Source organism: Cinclus cinclus, chromosome 28 (genome assembly GCF_963662255.1).
Source record: "Cinclus cinclus chromosome 28, bCinCin1.1, whole genome shotgun sequence".
NCBI classification, from domain to species: domain Eukaryota; kingdom Metazoa; phylum Chordata; class Aves; order Passeriformes; family Cinclidae; genus Cinclus; species Cinclus cinclus.
In genome coordinates, this window is record NC_085073.1 from 3,972,246 (window position 1) to 3,993,449 (window position 21,204).

Genomic DNA, 21,204 nt, shown 5'->3' on the forward strand with positions numbered 1-21,204 from the left:
CTCCATGGAGCCATGGGATGGGGTCTGTCCCCTCCGGCCGCTGGGTGCCAGGCTGGAGCCCCAAGGCCTGAGGCTGTCAGGCCCTTGCTGATGCCCTGCCTGTGTCACACTCCAGCACTTTGTTACTTCATGTTCCTAAACTTTCCATATGTTCTGGCTAATATCCATGAAAAAATAACCCACTTTGAGTCAAACGCTCCTCTCTGTAGTCCTGTGCTGTAGCTGTGGGGCTGGATGTGGCATTGTCCATCCCGTGGGAGAAGGTGCAATTCCTATCTCTCCATGTCCTCCCTCGGGAGCATGGTGCTTCCTTAAGGATCTGGTTCTTACCTGTATGCTCAGCTCTGCTCAAACTCCTGTCCAAGAGTCAGTGTGTCCTGGGGGGAGATAAAATCCCTACCTGGAGCTGCTGTGGGGCTCTGCTGGCCCCATCCCTCTGGGCTGAGCTGGCATTAGGCTCCAGCGTATTCCATAAGCGTTTGCAGAGTCCTCTGGCTCCAGGGTTACCAAGAGGGTCCTGCCGGAGCTGGGGGCTGCTGAAAGGGACCGCTGTTGTTCCTGGAAAGGCTAAGGGGATTTGTAACAGCTGCCTCTGTGCCTGTGAAAGCTTGGCCGAGGGCGCTGCGTTGCTGCCCCGCAGGAGTGAGCAGGGTCATCGCTTCGGGGTTGCTTCCCTGAGTTTTCTGGGGCCCAGCCCGGGCTTTGCAACCATCGCGGGCATCCCTTCCCTGGCCCACGGACACTGATCGGCTGCTGAAAGATCCGACCGGGGGTGGCAGCGATGGGAGCGGCGGTGGCTGCGGGGGGGGTCGTGTCCTGCCCCGTCTCTTCCCACGGCAGAACCCCCGTGCCGGGCCCTGCCCCAGATACGGCAGAGCCTGTGTCGGGGGCTACCTCTACATCCTCCCCGCAGCCCAGGCCGGCTCTGAACGAGAGTCGTGTCCGGCCGCGGAGAAAACTGCCCCGAAGCTGCCTTTAACAGGAAAACACTGACGCGGAGAAGGTGGGAGCTCCACACCAAAAGGCTCTTCCAGCTCTGCCCGGAGCTGGGGGAAGATGCTGCCTTCCGCACGCCCTCAAGCACCGCTGGGTGCAGAAAGGGAGTTAGCTTCCAGCGGGAGTCCCAAATCGCAAATCTAACCCTGGGATGGAGCCGGGAGCGGGGTTGAGTCCTTGGTGTGTCACAAAGCCGGGCCCTGCCCGTGGGGTTCACCAGGGGGACACGGGGACGTGCTGGGGACTCCTGGCAGAGTGTGTTCCCAGCGGAAAAGGTCGGGACACCGGGCACGTGTGGTTCCGAGGCTGGAGCTGATAAGGTGGGGGCTGACAGCCCCTCCTGCTGCAACCATGTGTAGGGCCGGGGGAAGGGTGAGGGTGAGGATGAGGATGGTTCCGCTCCCTCCCGACAGCGCGGGTCCCCAAGCGATGCAGCAGCGGCTGTTCGGGGGCTGCCGGAGGCGGGTCTGGGCTGCGGGAGTGGGTGCGGGGCTGGGAGGATTGCCCGAGACTACGAGAGCGATGCGGGGCTGTCAGTTGCCATGGAAACCGCTGGGTCAGAGGCGGCGGGAAGCGGCGTGTGACGCCATGGGCACCGCAATGAGCCGTGAGCGCGGGGGCGATGCGGGGCTGCTGGGCTGGGAGCCCCCACACGGCCCCGATCCCCCACCGGGGACCGCCGGAGCGCGGCGTCAATCCCGGTGACCTTCGCCAGCGGCTCCGGGTCACCGCCCCGGGTCACCCGTAGCACGGCTGGATGGAGCAGCCCCACGGCGCTTGTGATGGTTGGGGTCGTCTTCCACCCCACAGAGCCCCCCACAACCCCCCACACCACGGGCTGCTGTCACAATCCTCCCGCTAATCCCGGGTGGCTTTTCCAGCCCGAGTCAGGGTTATGTGGATAATCCATATGTTTGCAAGGCAAAGGCTTCGGGATATCTGCTGTTAATCCAATTGGCAGTGGCAGTTTGGTGCCGTCGGCACAGTGTCCTGTAGGGAGGGGGACGCGGCTGCCCCGGCCACTGATCCCCGGGGTTGGGAACTCCCGTGGAACCCTGGTTCTGTCTCCCCCTGGGACTCAGCTGCCGCCCACCCTGCCGAAATAACCCAGCCAGGGAACATCCACGTGTTTATTTGCTTTCCAAACCATAGCAGCTCCAGCTCTTGCCTGACACATGTGCAGCCGGGAGATCCCCTCCCTGCTCCCCCCAGATCTCAGCTGCAGCCCAGGACTGCTCCTCCTGGGGCAGAGCTCAGCCCCCACTGCACCCCCACCCCGAAACCCCTTCTCCTCCAGTCCCTGCAGTATTTACAACCTCTGCACGCCCAGAGCCACAGCGCCGGGCAGACCCCCCCCTCCCAGTCTGCCCACCCTCAGGCTCCCTCACAAAGATGGGTGGTGCAGGATTGGGGGGTGTCACAGACCCCCAGCACCCACAAACCCTCACGTGAGCTAGGGCCTGCTGCCCCACAGCAGCCTCTTTCCCCTGTTAAACCCCTTAATCTAGTCCCCCCAAAAGCCCTTCAACACCATTTGTCCCTCCCCTCCCCCCTACAGACACTTCCAGAGCTGGAATAAAATAACCCCTCGGAAATGTCAGCACCAGTGTTAGAGAGAAAAAGAAAATTGAAAGTGCTTGGAGCTTCCCAGCCCCACAGCCTGTGCCAGAGCAGGGTCCCATGCTGGGGGTCCCACAGAGGTATCAGCTGACTCGGCACCAGCGTGGCCGCGCTGCTCGAGAGCAAAGCCAGCCCTGTCCTGCCATCCCCCGCAGAGGGGCCCCGGCATCACAGAGCCCCCCCAAAGCAGGGCAGGGGCGTGGGGCCCCGGCAAGGCACCAGGGCTCAGTCTTTAAACCTGCGGCCTGCCTGCATCTTCTTGTAGTACAGGTCCACCTCGCTGTCCGCCGTCCCATCCCTCTCGGCCGGCTTCCTCCGCAGCGTGGAGTCACGGCTGGCTGTGGCCAGTAGCCCCTCGGAGGGGACCTCCACCCGCTCCCCACCACCCCCTGCTGCCCCTGGGATGGCAGCCAGGCTGCCGTAGCGCGGCTCATCCTGCTCCATGTCACTGACAGAGGAGCCAGGGGAGATACCAGCGCTCTTGGCTGGGCGGAAGCCGTGGAAATCCTTCCCCACCTCACCCAGCTCGTAGATGTCTGGCCCGTCTGGCCCCTTTGGCCCCGACTTCCACTCCCAGGGCCCATTGCCAGCAGAGAGGTGGACAACAGGGTGGTGAGGAGCATGGGCATCGATGGTGATTATGCTGGAGCTGTCCCGCTCAGAGGGCGAGCGGTACTGCGAGGAGTCAGAGCTGGTGGAGGACGAGGACGTCTCTGAGTGCTTCGGGGTGACAGAGACAAGGCTCTGCTGCTTGGACATGGCGATGACCTGCATCAGGCGTGGGGGGTTGGCCACTCGCTGCGCTCCCCCCTTCTCTGCCACCATCACCCACTTGGCCCGCACGGCCACCCCGCTGCCAGCCGCAGCCCCGGCAACTGCCTGGCTCTCCTCGGGGATGTGCACCAGCTGCGAGGCGCCTGGCCGGGGCTGGATGAGCACACGGGGCCCCATGGCCGCCCGCTCAGCCGAGCGTGCCTGCACCGTAGGGTACAGGGAGGGAGGCACCTCCTCGCCGGGCTCCCCCACACCCCGGCCCTGCGCTGCCTCCTCCACCAGTGTCATGCTCCGGCCCTCCAGCGACTTCTGCTTCCATTCCGTGATGAGCTGCTTAGAGCGGGAGGCGTCCACGGGGACGTGGATGGTCATGTGGCGCCGCGCAGGGTCATCCATGGAGGGGGTGTTGACGCGGGGCAGGGTATTGCTGAAGGTCACCATGTTCTCCTTGCCCATTGGGCTGCGGGGGGCCAGCAGGTCCACATCCACGCTGGCCCGCTTTAGGCTGCCCAACGAGTTCTTCTCCCGTGGCACCGGCCGCGCCACCTCCTCCAGCCGTGCCTGTGGGTTCAGCTCGTCGGTGCTCACCGACTTGTTCTGGTGGTAGACAGAATCGTGGCCCCGCTGTGTCAGCGCCCGCAGCGCGTCCTTGGCCGGCGCCTGTGTCGGGACCCGTTCTGTCGGGGCACGGAAGTTGCCAACAGCATGGAAAGCCTGTGGGAAGGGGAACGATAGAATCCTGGAATGGTTTGTGTTGGAAAGGATTTCTAAAGGTCATCTAGTCCAATGCCCCTGCCACAGGCAGGGACAACTTCCGCTAGACCAGGGTGCTCCAAGCGCTGTCCAGCCTTGCCTTGAACACTTCCAGGGACTTGGTAGCCACAGCTGCCATGGAGAGTGTGGAGTCAAATGGCCCCACCAGCATCCCCCAGCCCCCTCCCTGGGCCAAGGGCAGGACCAGCACCCACCAGGTACGCGGCAATGCCAGCGCCAATCAGGAAGCCCACGTAGACGTCGGCGGGGTGGCTGCGGTACTGGGTGATCTGGGTCAGGCCACAGATGCCGGCAGCGATGGCAAAGGCAAACACCAGGATGGGCTTGAGGAGTTTGGTGCTGTCTGAGATGATGGAGTTGAAATACATCTGGGGCAGGAACAGGCTGTTAGTCATGGCCCGGCTATGCACAGAGCTGTTGGGTGCGTGTAGGACTGCAGGTACCCGCACACACACCCAGCACAGGCACAGGAATATTGGGCAGAGCTTGTCTGTGCCAATAGGACAGGGACAGAGATGCTCATGGCATGGCACTCATGCTGACCCAAGCTGGCATGTGCCAGGCAGTGCTGGGAACTCACCGACACATAGACAGCAGCGAAAGCCGAGAGTGTCGCATGCTGGGATGGGAAGGTCTTCCTGCAGGGAGAAGGGATGTTGTTGGGATGGGGCAGGAGGGCTGGCAGTGTGGCACAGGGCTCCCCTGGCACATACCTGGCAGAGAGGATGGCATGCTTGTCGGTGCCTGAGCAGATGTCCTGGGTGATGTAGGGGTTGGCATCACAGGGGGTGCCCAAAAGTGTGTAGTTGGGCTTGCAGACAGTCAGGAAGAAGGGAGCATGGTAGCCAGTAGCCAGCTGGATGACATCTGTCACCAGGGCTGTGGCACAGAGCCCAAATACGTGGACACCTGAGGATGGCAGGAATGGGACGGTGGGTCATCCCCATCCCATGTGGGGCAGCCAGGACTCACCCAGCCCTGGGGCACCCACTGGAATGGGTCTGGTGCAGCGTTCAGGGTCTGGGTAGGGTCATACTCCGGTTATCACAGCCAGGGTGGCCCCACATCCCCTCCAGCTCCCAGGTCCTGTTCAGGCTGTGGCACAACATACCCACAAACCTGACGGTGCGGCGCAGGAAGGAGTTGAAGTTGCAGCCACCGGCGTTGATGCTGCCCTCGGCACCGGCACGGCCCTTCAGCCGGGACTGCAGGCAGTACACCATGCCTTCCCCGACCATGATCTGGGAAGGAACCACTGGATCAGGCGGGACTGGGAGGAGCTGGGTTGTTGCCAGAGCCACCCGATGGATGCTGGACACCGCCAGGCACCGGGAACTCAATCCCCGGCTCTGTCCCGACCCCCACAGCAGGACAAGCCGACGCACCGAGGCGGCGGGCGCGGCAAAGGCCAGGCTGAGCAGCATCAGCAGCGGGATGAGCTCCTCGTTGGTCTCCACGTAGGGCATGGAGAGCGCCCGGTCATGGCACTGGAAGCCCACCTTGGCCGGCTTGAAGAGATCCGTCAGCTCCAGGAAATAGAGCGTCACAACGGAGGAGGCCACGATGGGCAGCTGTGGGGGAGAGAGTGGGGACCGACGCGCCCCCGGAGTGATGGCACCACACAGCCCCACCAGAACTGGGCACCCAGTTCTGACCCGCTGTGCCAGGGCATAGGACAGACACCCCCTGCACAGCACCCTCCTCACACCCACCTCCACAAAGTAGAAGCAGGGCAGGAGTGTCATGCTGTCCTTGGGGGCGCGGGCTTTCTCCTTGGGGGGGATCATGGTCCTGGGCAGGCGCTGGGGTCCCACTGGGCTGTGCCTCCACCCTGTAGGGGCACGAGTGTCACCGCATGGCAGGGGATGGGTAGACCCCAGTCACCCTTGGTCACCCCTCCAGTCCCTGACCCTGGCAGGGGATGAGCACCCCCAGGCCACCAGCCGGCCCTGCAGAGGTCCGGGCACCCCACGCCACTCCCGGTCACCCCAGGTCACACCACTGCTCCCGCTCGTCAGAGAGACACAGCTGGAGCTGGGGGGTGCCAGCGCCCCGGGGGGTGCCCAGCCGAGCCAGGGGCTGTGACAACAGGTGGGGGGGGGGGGGGAGGGGAGGCTCGTCTGTCGCGACAGGCGGTCACTATCGCGACAGGCGGCGAGGCTGCTGCGGAGGGGGTGTGCCGCCCGCAAAGCCGGGCCGGGGATGGGGTTCCCCGAGCCCTCCCGGCCCAGCTCCACGAGATTGCACCGAGCCACGGCTGCGAAATGACGGGGGGGGAGGATAACGGGGATGGAGCGGCGAGGGGCAAGGGCGAGGGGCAGTGTAGGGGGGGAATAACGGGGGATTAACCGGGGGTATAACCGGGAGGGCGGGGGGCGCAGCGGGGAACCTCCCCTTCTCAGGGACCGTGCCGCAGCCGCGGGCGGGGGTCGGGGCCGAGGGATGGGAGGGGTATCGGGGAAGGGAGGAGCGGCCCTTTGTGCCGGTCTGTGCGCCCTACTCACCTCAGCGGCGGCCCCGGGGCGCAGGGGGGCGGTAGTGGCGGTAGCGGCGGCCAAGGGGGGGATGTCCCCGGAATCTGGGATGCTCCTGCCTCGGCGGAGCGCGGGGAGCGGCGGCTTCCTCCGCCCCCGCCGCCTCCTCCTCCTCCTCCTCCTCCTACTTCTCCTCCTCCCTCGCCCCCCGCCCCCCGCTCCGCCCCGCCGCCCCCGGCCCCTCCCGGGGCGCCGAGCCCCCGCCGAGCCCCCATCGAGCCCCCGCCGAGCCCCCATCGAGCCCCCGCGGTCCAGGGATGGGGATTTGGGGGTGTCGGGGGGGGTCGGGAGGTCGGGGAGGGGGATGAACGGTACGAGACAAAGGGCCGGGCGGGGCCGAGGACAGCCGCGGGACCGAGCTCTCTCCGCACCGCTCCGCACCCCGGACCATGCCCAGGCACCGAAGGGCCCGGGAGGGTCCCGCGGACGCCCCCAACCCGGAGTGCCTCCACCTGCAGCCCCCCGATCAGCTCTTGTCCCCCCGTGCTGCAGAGGGGCTGCCCCCTTCCCCAAGGCCCCTTCTTCCCTGCAGAGCCCCTTCCCTTGCTCTGGGACCCGAGGGGTACCCAGGTGGGGATTACACATCACGGGGGTGCCCGACCCTCAAAAATCACCGGCCCAGAGCTCTGCCAGCCCCTACCTGGGCTGTGAGAGTGCCTACCCTGCCCTTGGCTCTCAAGGGCTTCGGGGGGGCATCTCGGGGGAAGTCCTGGACCCACGCTCACAAGTAGGCCCAGGGAAAGTGCCAGGGACCCCGCCCAGCTGGAACCTTGTTCCCGGAGCTCCTCAAGCAGGTACCTTGTGTCTCCCGAATTTGGGCCTGGTGAGGTGGCTTCAGCTCCCTTTGCTTTCTGAAGGCTCCCAGCACCTCCTAGCAGGGGCATCAGCCCCTCAGTCCCACCTGCCCCTGCCCTCGCTCTGCAGAGGATCCCAGCCGTGCCCTACAAAATATCCCACCCTTTACCCCATTCCCTGAACCCCACACTCACTTGTTCCCCCCATCTGTTCACTGCCCACCCTTTCACAGTCCTGTCTGGGTCTGAGCTGCCCGGGGCTCCACATGGTGCCCTTGTTCCATTTTTGGCCCTAAGTGGGCAGAAATCTCCCGGCGTATTTAACATCTAAATCCCGAATCACTGGAAGCTGCGATTAAGCTTCTCTCCCTGTGGAAAATCCCTGGTTTGAGCCAGACTCGGCCGCCTCCTGCAACACCATCACCCTGCATGCTCCGACCCCTGCCACCATGTGCCACCAGCACGTGGGGACAGCGGGAAGGCGAAGCCACCGCTGCAGAGGGATGCCTGATCCTCCGGGGACCCCAAGCTCCTGGCCCCGTCTCCCCGATGTGTCCAGCCACCCACTGACCATGGGTCCATTGGCTTGGGGGGGTCAGAGGTCCGGGCGATGGGGCGTCTGCACAGCCGGAATGCAGCAGCTCGGAGATATAAAAGCTCGTGGAGCAGTGAAAAGAAGGAGAGGGTGTGCTCCAGCACCTTGCGGGGTGTCCCCCAGAGCCCTGCTCGGTCCCGGCTGCGCTGTTGGGAGGGCGGCCGGACCCAGCTGAGGGTAGCCACGGTGGCCGGTGGCCATCCCGGCAAGGGGCCAGGGCAGCGAGATCTCAAGGCGCGGTGAGAGGCTCCGGGGACGAGCCCCGGAGGGGGCTCCGGGCGGCTCCGGAGCTCGGGGACGCGCCGGGACCGGGCGGGAGCCGAGGCGGTGGCTCCGCTTAGTGGCACCGGGGAGAAAGACAGAAGGGACGGGGCCGCCGCCGCCACCGGCATCCCGGACACCGCCCCTGTCGCTGCCATCACCGTTCCCATCACGGCCGCCCCAGCCCTGCAGGGACCCCCCGGTGACGGGACGGGTTTGTATCCGTGGGCACCCACCGAGCTGGCAGCCAGCACCCACCAGGGACCGGCCCCCAGGCCGAAAGGGGGCCCCTGCTCCTGGGGTGGGGGGGGGGCGGGGATAGAATTTGCCGGAGCCTTCTTTTGCCAAGAGTCTGAACTTTTTCGGCATTAAAAACCCCGGCGCAGAAATCCCCGGCGGCGAGTGCCAGGGCCGGCAGCTGGGCCGGGCTGTTTCCTCCTCCCGCGCTGTTTGTACTGAGAACTCTTGACCCCTTTTATAAGCTGAATATTTCAAAACATTCAGCCCACGCTGCGGAAACCCCCCCACTCCCTCCGCCCTCTCCCCTTTCCTGCCCCCCCGCTGCCCCAAACTGGACATAAAAGAGAGTCCCAGCCCCAGCCCAGGGTGAGCGGCGTCCACCCCACAGCCCCCGCTCACCCCCCAGCCCCTGCGCACCCCAAAACCTCTGCACATCCCCCAGCCAGGCAGAGGCATCGCCGGGCTCTGCAGCCATGGGGCCAAGTCCTGCTCCCGTTCTTGTCCTCGCTCTGCTGCTGCTGCTCTGGGGCCCTGTGAATGGTGAGTGCATCCCCCACACCCCAGGGCAATGACAGGGCACGGGGGTGCCCCCATGAGCCTGCCCAGCTCCTCAATTCCTGCCTGCACCTGCAGCCAGGTGCTGGTGCAGCCCACAAGGAGGGGTCCAGGGATCTCGGGAAGGGACCACGGGAGTGACACTGCCCGTGCCCCTCAGCTGACCCGGCCTCCCTCCTGCAGGGCAGCCTCGGGGACGGATCCTGAGGGGGTCTGAAGCCAGGCCCCACCTGAAGCCGTACATGGCCTCGCTGCAGCTGGACGGGCAGCACATCTGTGGGGGTTTCCTCATCGCCGAGCAGTGGGTGCTGAGCGCTGCCCACTGCACTGAGGAGACGTGAGTGCATGTGTGGGGGTCAGTGCGTGGCTGGGGGCGCCGCTGGAGTCCGGCCAAATCCCACTCTGGAGCCTCGACCCCAGTGTGGGACTCAGCTCCCACCTGCAGAGAGGACTGGGAAGAGGCTGTAGGATCTCCGGGAGCTCCCTGGTGGGCTCTCCAACCCCCCACAGCACCCCATTTCCACCCCCAGCTGTTTTTCCCACAATCTGACTCTCTTCCAGGGATGGTAAACTCTTCCAGGTACTGCTGGGAGCCCACTCGCTGACGGAACCAGAGCCCCACAAACGCCTGTACCAAGTGCGCGCCCAGTTCCCCCACCCTGGCAGCAACATCCACAACAACAAGGATGACCTTCTCCTCCTCCAGGTGTGCTGGCAGCTGATGGAACCCTCCTCCCCACCAGGCACAACCCCATTCCTGCAAATCCCAGTGTCCCTTGGGACCCTGCAGGGTCACTGACTGGGCAGAGGAAATCCTGATGGTCAGGCTGGGGCTGGTTCCCCTGTCCATCCCTCCCATTCCCACGGGACCAACTCTGCTTCCCCCACCAAAGACCTTTGAGCTGTGTTCAAACGCCTCCATCTTCCTCATTGCTCCAGCTCTGGTCTCTGGCTGCATCCTGGTGCTCCAAACCAGGAGGGGAAGCCCTGAGTGTGGTCTCGTTATCAGGACTGGGCTCACTGTACCCTGCTGGGTCCTGCAACCTGGGTCCCCTCTGGTTTTATGGCAGCTGGAGGAGAAAGCGGAGCTGAACACGGATGTGCGGGTGCTGCCCTTCCAGCGGGAGGACAGGGATGTGGCAGCTGACACAGTGTGTGAGGTGGCAGGATGGGGCACCATCGACCACAGCGGCAGCCGGCCGGACAAGCTGCAGCAGGTGCAGAGGCCGGTGATCAGCCGCGACGTCTGCAACCACCGCACGCGCCACGACGGCACCATCACCCAGAACATGATGTGCACCGACTCCCGCAGGAAGGACACCTGCAAGGTACCACACACCCACCAGAGATCCACGGAGGGCTGGGAGGGAGTGAGGGAACAATGCCCAGAGCCTGGGAGAGGTGAGGGGCTGAGGAACAGGAGGGGACAAGGTCTCTGGGGTGAGTGCCCCCTGTGCTGGCCACTGCAGAGCAGCTCAAAGGAGCCTGGAGGCAGGAATGAAGGGTGGGAGATGGGCTGGGGTGTCCTAGCGAGCTCTTGGCCATACTGATGAGGTCTGGTCCTGCAGGGAGACTCTGGTGGCCCTCTTGTCTGTGGTGGGGTGGCCGAAGGGGTGGTCACAGCTGGCTCCCGTGTCTGTGGCAACTACAAGAAACCGGCGATCTACACGCGCATCGCCCCGTACGCCGCCTGGATCGACGGCGTCATGGCCTCTGCGGATGGGGAGGGGGACACTCGCTGAGGGCACCTCAGGGACCTGCTCCATGCCACAGCTTGCTGCTGCCAGCATGGCCAGAGCACCCACAGTGCTGCCCCACTGCGTGCCACGGGCTCCCACTGCTGCCCACCCCACTGCCAAAGCATCCCCACAAGCCAGGAGGAGGGCTGGGCCAGTGGACTGGCGAGGAACCAAGGAAGGGGGTCCCTGGCCCCCCACTCACAAAGCACAGGGCCCAGGTGGGGGAGAATTGGGGGTCACAGCCCTCAACAGGCTTTGCTGAAGGTGCCCAGAATGCTGCCTGCGACTGCTGCAATAAAGTGATGATGATTCCTGCAGAGCTGTTGGGCTGGAGGGGTGGGGTGAAGGAGGGAGCTGGGTGGGTCTGCACAGGAACCCCTGCCCAGGGGGGAGCTGGACATGGGGTGGGAGATACTGAGGTTGTGCCCTTGGGAACAGCATGATCTTGGGTGGGAGCAGGGGACACATCCTGCAGCGTGGCCACAATGTGATCAAGATCTGGGACCTCCTGCAGGGTCATTGTGTGATTATTTGGGAAAGCAGAAAGTGCCTGTTGCTGATATGGCAGTGTCAGCTCTGGCTCCTACGGTGGGATCCATGCTGGAGCCCAGCAGGATTCTCACTGGGACACTCTTGTCCCAGGAGCCAAGGGGCAGAGCAGGGAAAAGCCCTTATCTTCTCACCACAACCCTGCTGACCCCCAGACCCCTGCTCTCACACTGCCCTATCTTTGGACTGAGCAGGGCCAAGGCAGAAGAGATGGGAGCAAGGCAGCAGCATGTCCCAGGGCACAGCCAGACCTTTCCACTCCCATCTCATGATCTGGTCAGCAGGGGACTAAGGGGGACAAAAATGTGTATCCATCCCCCTGCTGTTCCCTGTTCCCAGTCAAACATTAAATAACCCCAAACCTGTTCTATAAGGAGCTCACAGAGGGCCCAGTTTGAGTTTTACTTACAGGGGAAAAGAGCCTTATTAAGGTGCAGTTTCCTAATTAGCTATTTGATTGTCCCTAATTACCAGCAGAGCAGAGGGGGAGAGGTCTGTACAGCTCTCTGCAGCAAAGCATTCGCTGGAGTCAAGGGATGAACTCTGTCACCAGCTCCAGTTCTCAAGAATAATGAAATCATGGTTCCAGAGGGAAAGGAATGTACTAAAACTGGCTCACTCCCTCTCTTAAACGGTTTGTGGGGACCTGGAATTGCTGGCTGGGATGCAGTAGCAGAAGGCTCCAGGCTTTTCTCCCTAAGAGCTGAAGGACCCGTGGGAGAGGAGCAGGCCCAGATCACCCCCAAAGGGCTGGGGCTCCACAGGCACAGCCACGCTGGCTCCAGGAGGTTGTGATTTCCTGCTTGGGGCAGCAGCAGCTGAGGGCAAGGGAGGGCAGAAGTCTGAAAGTTCAGATTTTTGGCTGCACCAGGAATGCTCCTCCTCTGGCACAGTCAAGTGTCCAGCCTTGCTGAAGCTGGAGGCTTACACAACCCCAAGGATTTGATGCTTTTTTCTCGAGTGTCCATAAGGCAAACCTTGAAAACATCCATTTCCCCTTTCCTTTTCCAATGATGGTGGTTCCTTTCCTGACAGATGCTCTGGCAGCCCTCCCATGGCTCTGCTGCCCTGGCCCCATGCTGGGCAGCCACGTCACACCACAGAAACAAAACACATGGTTCTGTACAAAATCAGGAAGATTTTTATTTACAACAGCAAGAGGCAAAGGGAGGGTTCACTCCAGGCAGCAGCACTCACATTCCTGCTCCCATGCAACACTGATGGGCACACAGGAGCCAACTCATGTCTCAGGGACGTGTTTGCTGAAGCATCAGGAGTGCCCAGCCCATGTGGCACAGGATGGATGTGAGGTACCAGATGTGCTCCCCTCAGTTGGGACTTTGTTCCTCACCAGCTGCCCCATCACCACTCTGCCCAGGCCAGGGCAGCTGCCGGGATGCTGCTGCTCTGCTGGCACAGCCCCAAAACACAGCCAGGTTTCCCCCTCCTGGGCCCCAAATGATGGGGAAACCTCTGGCATTCCTTCCCAGCTCTTCCCTGGTAAAAGAAGCAGAGCTCACTCAACTTTTCTCCAGCAGAGCTCAACCAAGGACGAACACCAGCAGTTTTTCCAGCATGAGGGAGAGGAGCTGCCATTCCCTTGTCCCAAAATCTCCATGAAGAGAGACCTGTGCAGCTCTTGGCCCTCACTGCACCCCAGGAAGGGCTCAGGAGTAACTGAGGGGCATCTTTCTCCACAGCCCCCCACACAGGCAGTTCTTGATCCAGCGCTGCTCCCACTGCTTCACTGCTGTCACCTTGTTGGGCGACTTCAGCATGGTGACACAGCCACACCTGGGGGAACACGGAGGGTGCAGCCAGCCCAGGTAGCAGTGCAGAGCCAGCACTACTGGGGTGCTGCAAGGATCACACAGGGATCTGGGTATCCGTGGGGGAAGCCAACTCCTGTCATCTGCAGGTGACACTCCTGAGCACCAAAACCAGCTGAAACCAGCGAGCAACAATCCCACTGAGGGCTCTGCTGGAGCTGGAGCCTGGCAAGGAACAGCCCCAGCTGCTGTTTATACATGAAACAACTGACAGTCATCTCACAGAAATGATCTGCTACAGAGGCTTTCTATTAAAATCAGTAATTAAAACTAATTCAATCACATGACTTAGATGGATGTTTGCTCCCTGAGCCATTATCCTGAAATCCAGGCTCTCCCATGAGGGTGGATGAGTAGTGCAGCATGAAATGCAAGCCTGGTGGAAAGATGACCCCAAAATGGGAGCAGGGCCAGTGGGGTGATTTCTCCCTCCAGCCCTGCTATGACCACACAGCTGCTTTAATGACCAGACCCACAGAACTGGGCATCACATAAAGGAGTTGCTGTAGGATCTCCCCCAGGGCAGATTACTTTAGGAGCTTTATCCTATCAGTTTGATCTTTAACCCAAGGGCCAGTTTGCAACAATGCCACTCTGACAATGACATGAACATCCCAGGTTGGGGACACCTTAACCACAGACCCAACTGGCCTCAGAGAGCTCCTGAAGGACACAGGACAGTCCAAGTCCTGCCCAAGCTCCACTACAGGTGTCACTTACCTGGTACACGACTTGCATTCCTCTGTTGGGTATGCACCCAGGTGCAGCCGCCTCAGGTGGTCAATTTTGGGCTGTCCAGGGGCCCTGGGGAGGGAGAACAGGACTTTCCTAGTGTGTCACTTTCCGTGAGTTGCATCCCACTGGCCAACATGGCAGAAGCTCTGCCCACTTGCCCACCCAGTGCCACTAGATTTGTTGTCACAATGACACAATCACATTAATTAATGGTGTTTTTCCCCCCATTTGCTATCACTTTTCAGTACTTAAAATTCCCAGCCCATCACAAGCTGAGAAATGGATTCGAGCAGAGAGGACAAACTGCTCTTGGGTCACAGCACAAGCCAAAACTCAGAGCTGCCAAGACTCCTTCTCACCATGGCACTGACTCGTTCCAGGGGTTTGTACCTGACAAAGGCATCAAACTGAGAAGAGACAGTGTGGCCAACGAGCCCGGGAGCCTTCCCAAACTGCAGCCGAACCAGCTGCTTGTTCTGGAGCTTGCTGATGATGCCATCATTGATGGGAAGCCAGTCAATGTTGGGAATGAGCAGCTGGCTGGGCAGGAGGCAGCACTCATCGATCAGGGCATCATCAGGTTCCGTGATGTGATTTTCCTCCCGACCTGCGTGGGAAATGAAGGGAAGAACCCTGTGACCTTCACATTTCTCCCTGAGAGTTCCAGAGAGCTGCATGCAGCCTCCTCCTCCACTGCCAACTCAGCCTGGAAAACAATAACCTTGGCAGCTGCACTTGCCCTTTCTCAACGTGCCAGACCCCCTCGGAGTCACGTCCCACCCCACTTCTGCAGGAATTACTGTTCAGGGAACTGGCCACACTCACAGCACAGCCAGAGCTTGGTCAGGAGCCGGAAGAGCAGGGACATGCTGTCCTGGGTGTCCGAGGTTGCTGTGTACACGGGGAGGCAGCTGGGCTTCAGCAGCCCCCAGATGCGGATCACCACCATGAGCTCCCGGAACATGCCGAGGGACGCGCCGTCGCGCAGGAAGCTGTGGCCAGGGCGCACCGGGGAGCCCTGAGGGGGGAAGAGCAGTGTGGGTGGGGGGGTCACACCAGCCTGGGTGGGGTTACACCACCCCCAGCCACCACACTGCATCCAGACAGCTCCTGCTTCCAGCAGCGCGCACCCTGTGGAACCCGGTGAAGGTGACACCTCTGCAGAGCTGCAAGAGGAGTGACCCCAGGTCCCCCAGGTCTGGTCACCAGACTCAGACGGGCATGGGAAGGGTCATTTTCTAATTCTGCTGTTCCTAACTCCTCCCCAGTGCCTGTGCTGACAGGGACAGGTGGCCCCGTGTGCCCTGGCTAAAACTCCCCAGCACTGCCCGTGGGTGTTTGTGTCCTCTCTGCATGTTCCCAGCACTCCAGGTCTCACCTGGTTGGGAAGGCTGGCCAGCAGGTAGAGCACAAAATCCCCCACCCACTGGATAAGCTGCTGCAGGGACTGCAATGTTGTCATCTCCAGGACAAATTCTTCTGTCTTCAGGTTAATCATCACCTTGTCAATGTCTGGAAGAGAAGGAAGACATTGACTGGCTCAGGAAGATGGATCCAAACCTCATACCCTCCCTGCAGAGGTCACCCTTGTTCTTCTCCTCAAACCCAGGAGTTTGTGACACCATAGGGAGCAGTCCAACGCCAAACCCTGGGAATGCAGTGCAGGATGCTGTGAGCAGTCAGTACCTACATCCGTGATCTTGGAGCAGATCTCGGTGAGCCGGTCCCCGGGGCTCTTGTCAGGGGTGTTGAGGAAGTGTGGACGCAGCAGTGACTTCAGGGTGCAGCTGATGGCAATGAGGAAGAGCTTGGCGTGGTAGTCACACACACGGGCAATGGTGCTGGAGGAGAGCTTGCACAGAGATGCTTTCATGGCAACAATGCGTGTGGAGAGCACCTGAGCCACAGGGAAATGCAGCAAAAGGCACAAGGAAAGGCAGGAATTAGCATAAGCTCATTAAAGCTGCTGCTGCTGCTTTATTCTCTGCTCTCCCTTTCTGCCACAGAAGTGACAGGAACAGTGAACGCTGCGCACGTGAGTGCTGTGCTGGGCACGTGCTCCTGTTCCCAGAATCTGCCAAAAATAGACTTCACCATCTCACCCCAAGTTTCCCACAGGTAGAGACCCTGCTGGTATCAGTGAAGATAAATGCTGTTGACACTGAAGCTCTTCCCTGCTCCACCACAGCCAGGCAGAGCCACCAATGTCCTGAAGACTGGCACTGGCTGCTCCCCACTGCAAGTCCCTGAGTGTCCCCATGGCCACCTGGGAGTGAGCCCAGAGCTCCCAGCCACCCACCTGCTGCAGGGCCGCGTTCTGACGCATGTACTCCTCGTGCAGCTTCTCCACCAGGTTCTGCACCATGCTGGGCTGGACGTGGAGCAGGATGTCCCACCAGTCATAGCCAGTCACCATGCAGTACTCCAACAGGAACAGCAAGTGCCGCAGAGACATGTTCATGTCCAGCACGTGGCCCATGGAGGGGGAGATGCGGAGCATGCTCAACTTGAAGGGAGGAACCAAAGGGAAACTGGCTTCAGGAGTGGGCTTGAAATCATCCCACAAAGCTACAATACAACATGGGGCCCAATGAAGCTCAGTCCTGAGCTAGCGACAGTTTCTGCATTGATGGGATGCATCCCTTTCCAATACGGATCTCACAGCTGGAATTCCCAGCGTTTTCTGAGCAGCCCATCAACCCTCAGAGAGAGTGAGAAATAACCCCACCATAAGAGAGCACCAACCTTCCCATGACTGTCCACACCAGCCAGGGCCAGAGATGTCCAGGAGAGCTGCATGGCCTTGAAGTGCACCAGGGGCCCCGCGGTGCGTGGGCGCTTGAGGGCTGGCTCATCCACGGGGCGCTGCGAGGAGGAGCTGTAGAACACAGCCATCATCTGCAGGGACAGCCGGTGCACGATGTGGACACTGCCATCATGGAAAGCCAAGGCCAGGCCTGGGGACAGGAGGCAAGTAAGGCTAAGCAAGCAGCTCTTCCCAGTGTGGCAGAACCCTCGCCCAAAGCAGCGGCCACCACTGAAGCCCACGGAGAAGCCAAAGGGCTGGGGGCTCACAGCCCTGCCATCAGCATTTTGCAGCCTCTTCCCACAACAGGATACGCAACGGGATAGCTGGGAAGACATCCTGTTTGAAAGTTTTCCTTCAGCACTCCACACGCTTTATTTCAGCTACAGCCCAGGTGGTGGAATTTCAGGCAAAAGCCACACGTTTAGGACCAAGACAACAGGAGCTCCTTACCCAGACCAGGGAAGAACTTGGTGTCGTTTGCCACCTTCAGATCCGTGTTGGTCAGGGAGATTGGCAGCTTTGGCAGTGCCACGGCCGACACCCGGTCCAGGTCGTTGGTGGCAGACAGGATCCGCCACTTCAGGATCATGGGCTGCTTGTCTCCCACTTGGGAAAATAAGCAAATGAATGAGAATTTTGTTCCAGAGAAATCAGGAAATCCATCCTCCATTTCTACCCACACTCCCCCAAGCAGGATCACAGATAAGGCACTGGTATATTTCCCGTATAGTTCCCTCATATTTCCCTATTTTTTCCTGAACTATACAAACAATATGTTTTGATAAATCTCTTTTGATGGGAAGGTCTGCTGTGGGTGATTAAGATCCCTATATACAATAATCTTTTCTATTTCACCAAACAAACTGCCCCGATTAATTCTGCTCTATCTGAGATCAGATGGAGGCCAGGCAGCCAGGCCAGGGGATTAATCCAGCTCTGCTGCTCAATCCTGGTCCTTTGGGAACCTTTGCTCCATTGGCAGCAAGAAGGGTGGCTGTGCAGCAAAACAGAAAACATCTTTTATGAAGTGAAACCAACAACCAAACCCCTTCCTGGAAACAGCAAGTTGCTGCCTATGATGCAAACAAGACAAAATGGACTGAGAACACCTGAAAATAAACTGAGATTCTGAATAATCCCATATATGGGATAATGGATGCGAGAAACTGCGCTGCTTTTTCCCTCAGAACAAGCTCCTGTTCTTGAGAGTCCCCAGTGCAGACACTTACCCACAGGAGAGATTTGCTGGAAGATGTTGTTGACAGGCAGGCCCTCCTTCCTTAGGGACCAGCACTCCACAATGCTGTTGTTTTGGTTGGAAGCACAAAGCAGCACCTGCAGAACAGAGCACCCCACCACAAATGTCACAACAGGAAGGACACTGCCCTGGTCATTCCCACCCTCCATTTCCAGGGTCTGCTCCCACTCAGGTCACACTTCACCAGTAAAAAAGCAGAGGATGAAATCAGTGAGAAGTGATGGCGAGGTCCCTAATTCCAACTGCCCCAGCAGCACTTCCCAGAAGTGCAACTAGGAATGCCAAGGGTATTGCAGGAGATGCTAGTCACCTCCACACCCTCTGAGGAAGTCCAGGTGGAGCAACGAGCAGCTGCCCACCTGCTCTGACATGTCACGAGCCAGGAATTTCAGGTGGGTGATGGCCGGGTACTTGTCCTTGCGCGCAGGGTCCGTGGTGCAGCGCATGAAGAGGGACGGCAGGATCTCGGTGTCGATCTTGCACTTCTCGTTCACCACGCTGACACAGACTTTGTAGAACTGCACGGGGGATGTGCTGCTGCCGTCGGATGTGGCCACCACGATGTTGCCCCCTCCCGTGAAGGCGACGTCGGCCAAGGCCACGCGGCAGCGGAGGCGGCACAGGCTCTCGGTGGCCGTCAGAACCTGCCCGTTGGGCTTGAGGAGGGACACGGTGACCAGCCCGCTGATGGTCACGGCAATCCAGCCCTCCATGGGCTTCCCACCGAACAGCGTCAGCGACGGGGAGAATTTCACCCGGGAAAACTTCTCGCCGAAGTTCGAGGCTCCAGACTGTAATGAACGTCAACAAAACCTAGGTGTTTGCACCTGAAATTTGTGCCTGTGGAGCTCTTCTCATGGGAGAGGGGAAGGATTTATGTGGGACATCCCAGGAGTTAAAAAAAGAAAAGCAGGGAACTTGTGGTTGGCAACTTTGGGGTTTCACAGTCTGCAGAATCACACGTTTCCAAACAAGGAGCTCATCTCCATGTCCAAATCCCTGGATCAAACATCAGCACCTTGAATGCATTTCCTCTGAATTCCCAATGGTAAGGAAAGAATTGCTCTATCTCCATGTTCCTGCCTAGAACTGAGGTACCAGACTAAGGGTAAGAGAGAAATAACAATAAGGCTCCAACCCCTTTAGAATTCAGCAGGAACCAGGAATCTGACTTCTCTTTGACTGAAAAAAACTCCCCAAGGCCACAAGAGAGCCCAGAGAACACAGGAATGATCCTGAGTTTTTTGCCAAGACCTGAGCTAGAGTTCCAGCCCAGATCCCTCACAAAGCTGAGACAAACCTTCTCCACGTGCAGCGCCAGCTTGACACCGTTGTGCAGCCAGGACAGGGCCACCACTGGGTCCCCCTCCACCATGCTGCCCACTGTGTTCTCCCAGCTGTTGGCCAGGTGATCTGTCATGCTCCAGCATTTGATGTGGCCATCAGCATCTGCTGAGAGCAGCCTGGAGCCTGTGACAATGACACTGCATGAGAATGGGGGAACAGCCAAATCCCCACAAGGAATCGCACCCCATCACTTTGGGACATGCACAGCATGGGTGGGACACAGTGACAATAAGGAAGGATCCCAACCCACCTGACTGATCCCACTCCAAACACGTGATGACTTCAGTGTGGCCCGAGTTGACAGAGTAGACGTCCCAGGGGTGCTCAGTGTCAATGATATGGACCATGTGGGTGAGATCTGCATGGACAGAGAATTGACTGCCTCCCTGTCCCCTGTCACTGTTTCTGAGCCTCAGAGCCTCAGCTAACACAGGGAAAACATGAAATATTTTATAGAAATTATCTGGGGTAGTGTAGCAACTGTGCTGGGAACTCAGTGACGGGTCAGACACCGATGTGAGCCTTGTCTTGGTTTAGGGAAGTCGGTCCTGGCTTAGGGGAACCAAACCCACTCCCTGTGAACAAACGCATGTTAGACACTGCCAGAGGCAGGAGGGATAGAAGGAAAAGAAAGAGCAGCAGCCGGGAGCTGTCGGGGGCAGGGCAGAGCTCTGGCCCAGCGGATCCTGGACTTTCCCAAGAGCACGGGGGACTCGCAGGAGAGATTTCCCAATGGGCACGCGGTACCTTTCTCTTCCTCATTGCGGAGGTCGGTGGTGAAGGCGATGAGGTTGCGGCAGGACCAGGCGCACACGAGGGGGATGGAAGGGCAGTGGTTGCTCTTGGGCTTCTTCTCCCACTCGCACACGTATGCCAGGTCCATCCCGCCGGCCCGGCCCCGGAGGGGACACGGGACAGCCTCGGTCCTGCCTGGGGGCGACACAAGACCGGTCACACCGGGAACAGCACGCACGGCCCGCAGGGACCCTGGCCAGCCTCAGGGGCCATGAGGAGGGCACAGTCCCCGCGTCACGGGTGGGGACAGCCCCGCACCGGGAGAGACGCGGGCGGTCCCGGGGGGAGGCGGAGGGAGCGGGGCGCGGGTACCGACCCTACGGCGGGCGGGGAGTGTGGGTGAGAGGGTCCCAGGGACGGACTCGGGGTGGGCACGGGGAGGTGCCGGAGGTTGCCGGGACTCGCGGAAGGGTCACAGGAGGGGCCCGGGGCTCCCACAGGACGTTCCCCGGCGTTCCCGGTCCGGCCGCACTCACCGCCGCCTCCCGCCGCTCCCCAGGACCCCGGCGCCCCTGAGGGCTGCCCGTCCTGCGCCGGCGCCGCGCGCTCAGGCACCAGCGCGGACACCCTCAGAGAGCCAGCCGGCGGCTCGAATTAGCATTACAAACTACCCAGAACCCACCGGGCAGACATAGCAAAAAAAATCGGCAGATTTCGGAGATTTTGGGTGAAATATAAGGAAAACGAGGGGCTGAGAGACCGAGGAAAACATGGGGGGGCACATTATGAATTCCATATCAAACCGACCTTTAATCACCCTATGCTGGTAATATTGTCTTGCTAAGCCTTTAAATAGAGCTGTGGAGAGATCACGAATCGTGCTCGCTTCGGCAGCACATATACTAAAATTGGAACGATACAGAGAAGATTAGCATGGCCCCTGCGCAAGGATGACACGCAAATTCGTGAAGCGTTCCATATTTTTCGCATCTCCCCACACCCATCTTTTGCAGCCCGTGCCGAACCAGCTGGCCCGCGACCATACCCCCCCTCCCTCCAC

General features: G+C 60.4%; 3 protein-coding genes and 1 non-coding gene across 7 annotated transcripts; 2 read left to right on the forward strand and 2 right to left on the reverse strand.

The window, feature by feature from the left end:
* Positions 1 to 2,841: 2,841 nt before the first annotated feature.
* Positions 2,842 to 5,951, reverse strand: PLPPR3 (phospholipid phosphatase related 3). Of its 2 annotated transcripts, none has more exons than XM_062510109.1 (7): positions 5,877 to 5,951; positions 5,550 to 5,735; positions 5,276 to 5,405; positions 4,878 to 5,073; positions 4,745 to 4,802; positions 4,359 to 4,532; positions 2,842 to 4,104 (listed from the first exon to the last, which is right to left on the reverse strand). In XM_062510109.1, exons 1-7 carry the CDS (start codon positions 5,949 to 5,951, stop codon positions 2,842 to 2,844), a joined length of 2,082 nt encoding a protein of 693 aa, XP_062366093.1. The 2 variants fall into 2 exon arrangements, with proteins under 2 accessions (XP_062366093.1, XP_062366092.1); XM_062510108.1 differs by having other exon boundaries at positions 4,359 to 4,566; positions 4,698 to 4,802.
* A 3,077-nt stretch (positions 5,952 to 9,028) lies between these two features.
* Positions 9,029 to 11,103, forward strand: LOC134054391 (complement factor D-like). Its single transcript, XM_062510128.1, has 5 exons — positions 9,029 to 9,128; positions 9,327 to 9,480; positions 9,705 to 9,849; positions 10,214 to 10,471; positions 10,712 to 11,103. The coding sequence occupies exons 1-5, from the start codon at positions 9,062 to 9,064 to the stop codon at positions 10,883 to 10,885; spliced, it is 798 nt and encodes a 265-aa protein (XP_062366112.1). The 5' UTR covers positions 9,029 to 9,061; the 3' UTR covers positions 10,886 to 11,103.
* Positions 11,104 to 12,549: 1,446 nt separating this feature from the next.
* On the reverse strand, positions 12,550 to 21,123 carry MED16 (mediator complex subunit 16). 3 transcript variants are annotated; one of them, XM_062509927.1, is made up of 15 exons: positions 20,681 to 21,123; positions 20,157 to 20,339; positions 19,660 to 19,767; positions 19,363 to 19,532; positions 18,422 to 18,853; positions 18,034 to 18,139; positions 17,255 to 17,410; positions 16,741 to 16,952; positions 16,295 to 16,501; positions 15,682 to 15,892; positions 15,374 to 15,507; positions 14,821 to 15,013; positions 14,386 to 14,602; positions 13,981 to 14,064; positions 12,550 to 13,225 (listed from the first exon to the last, which is right to left on the reverse strand). In XM_062509927.1, the coding sequence occupies exons 2-15, from the start codon at positions 20,290 to 20,292 to the stop codon at positions 13,099 to 13,101; spliced, it is 2,493 nt and encodes an 830-aa protein (XP_062365911.1). In that variant the 5' UTR covers positions 20,293 to 20,339; positions 20,681 to 21,123; the 3' UTR covers positions 12,550 to 13,098. The 3 variants fall into 3 exon arrangements, with proteins under 3 accessions (XP_062365911.1, XP_062365910.1, XP_062365912.1); XM_062509926.1 differs by having other exon boundaries at positions 20,521 to 21,123; XM_062509928.1 differs by having other exon boundaries at positions 20,952 to 21,013.
* LOC134054570 (U6 spliceosomal RNA) lies at positions 21,023 to 21,129 on the forward strand. The gene has a single exon (XR_009934049.1). It is a non-coding gene; the product is annotated as a U6 spliceosomal RNA (small nuclear RNA).
* The last annotated feature ends 75 nt before the right edge of the window (positions 21,130 to 21,204 follow it).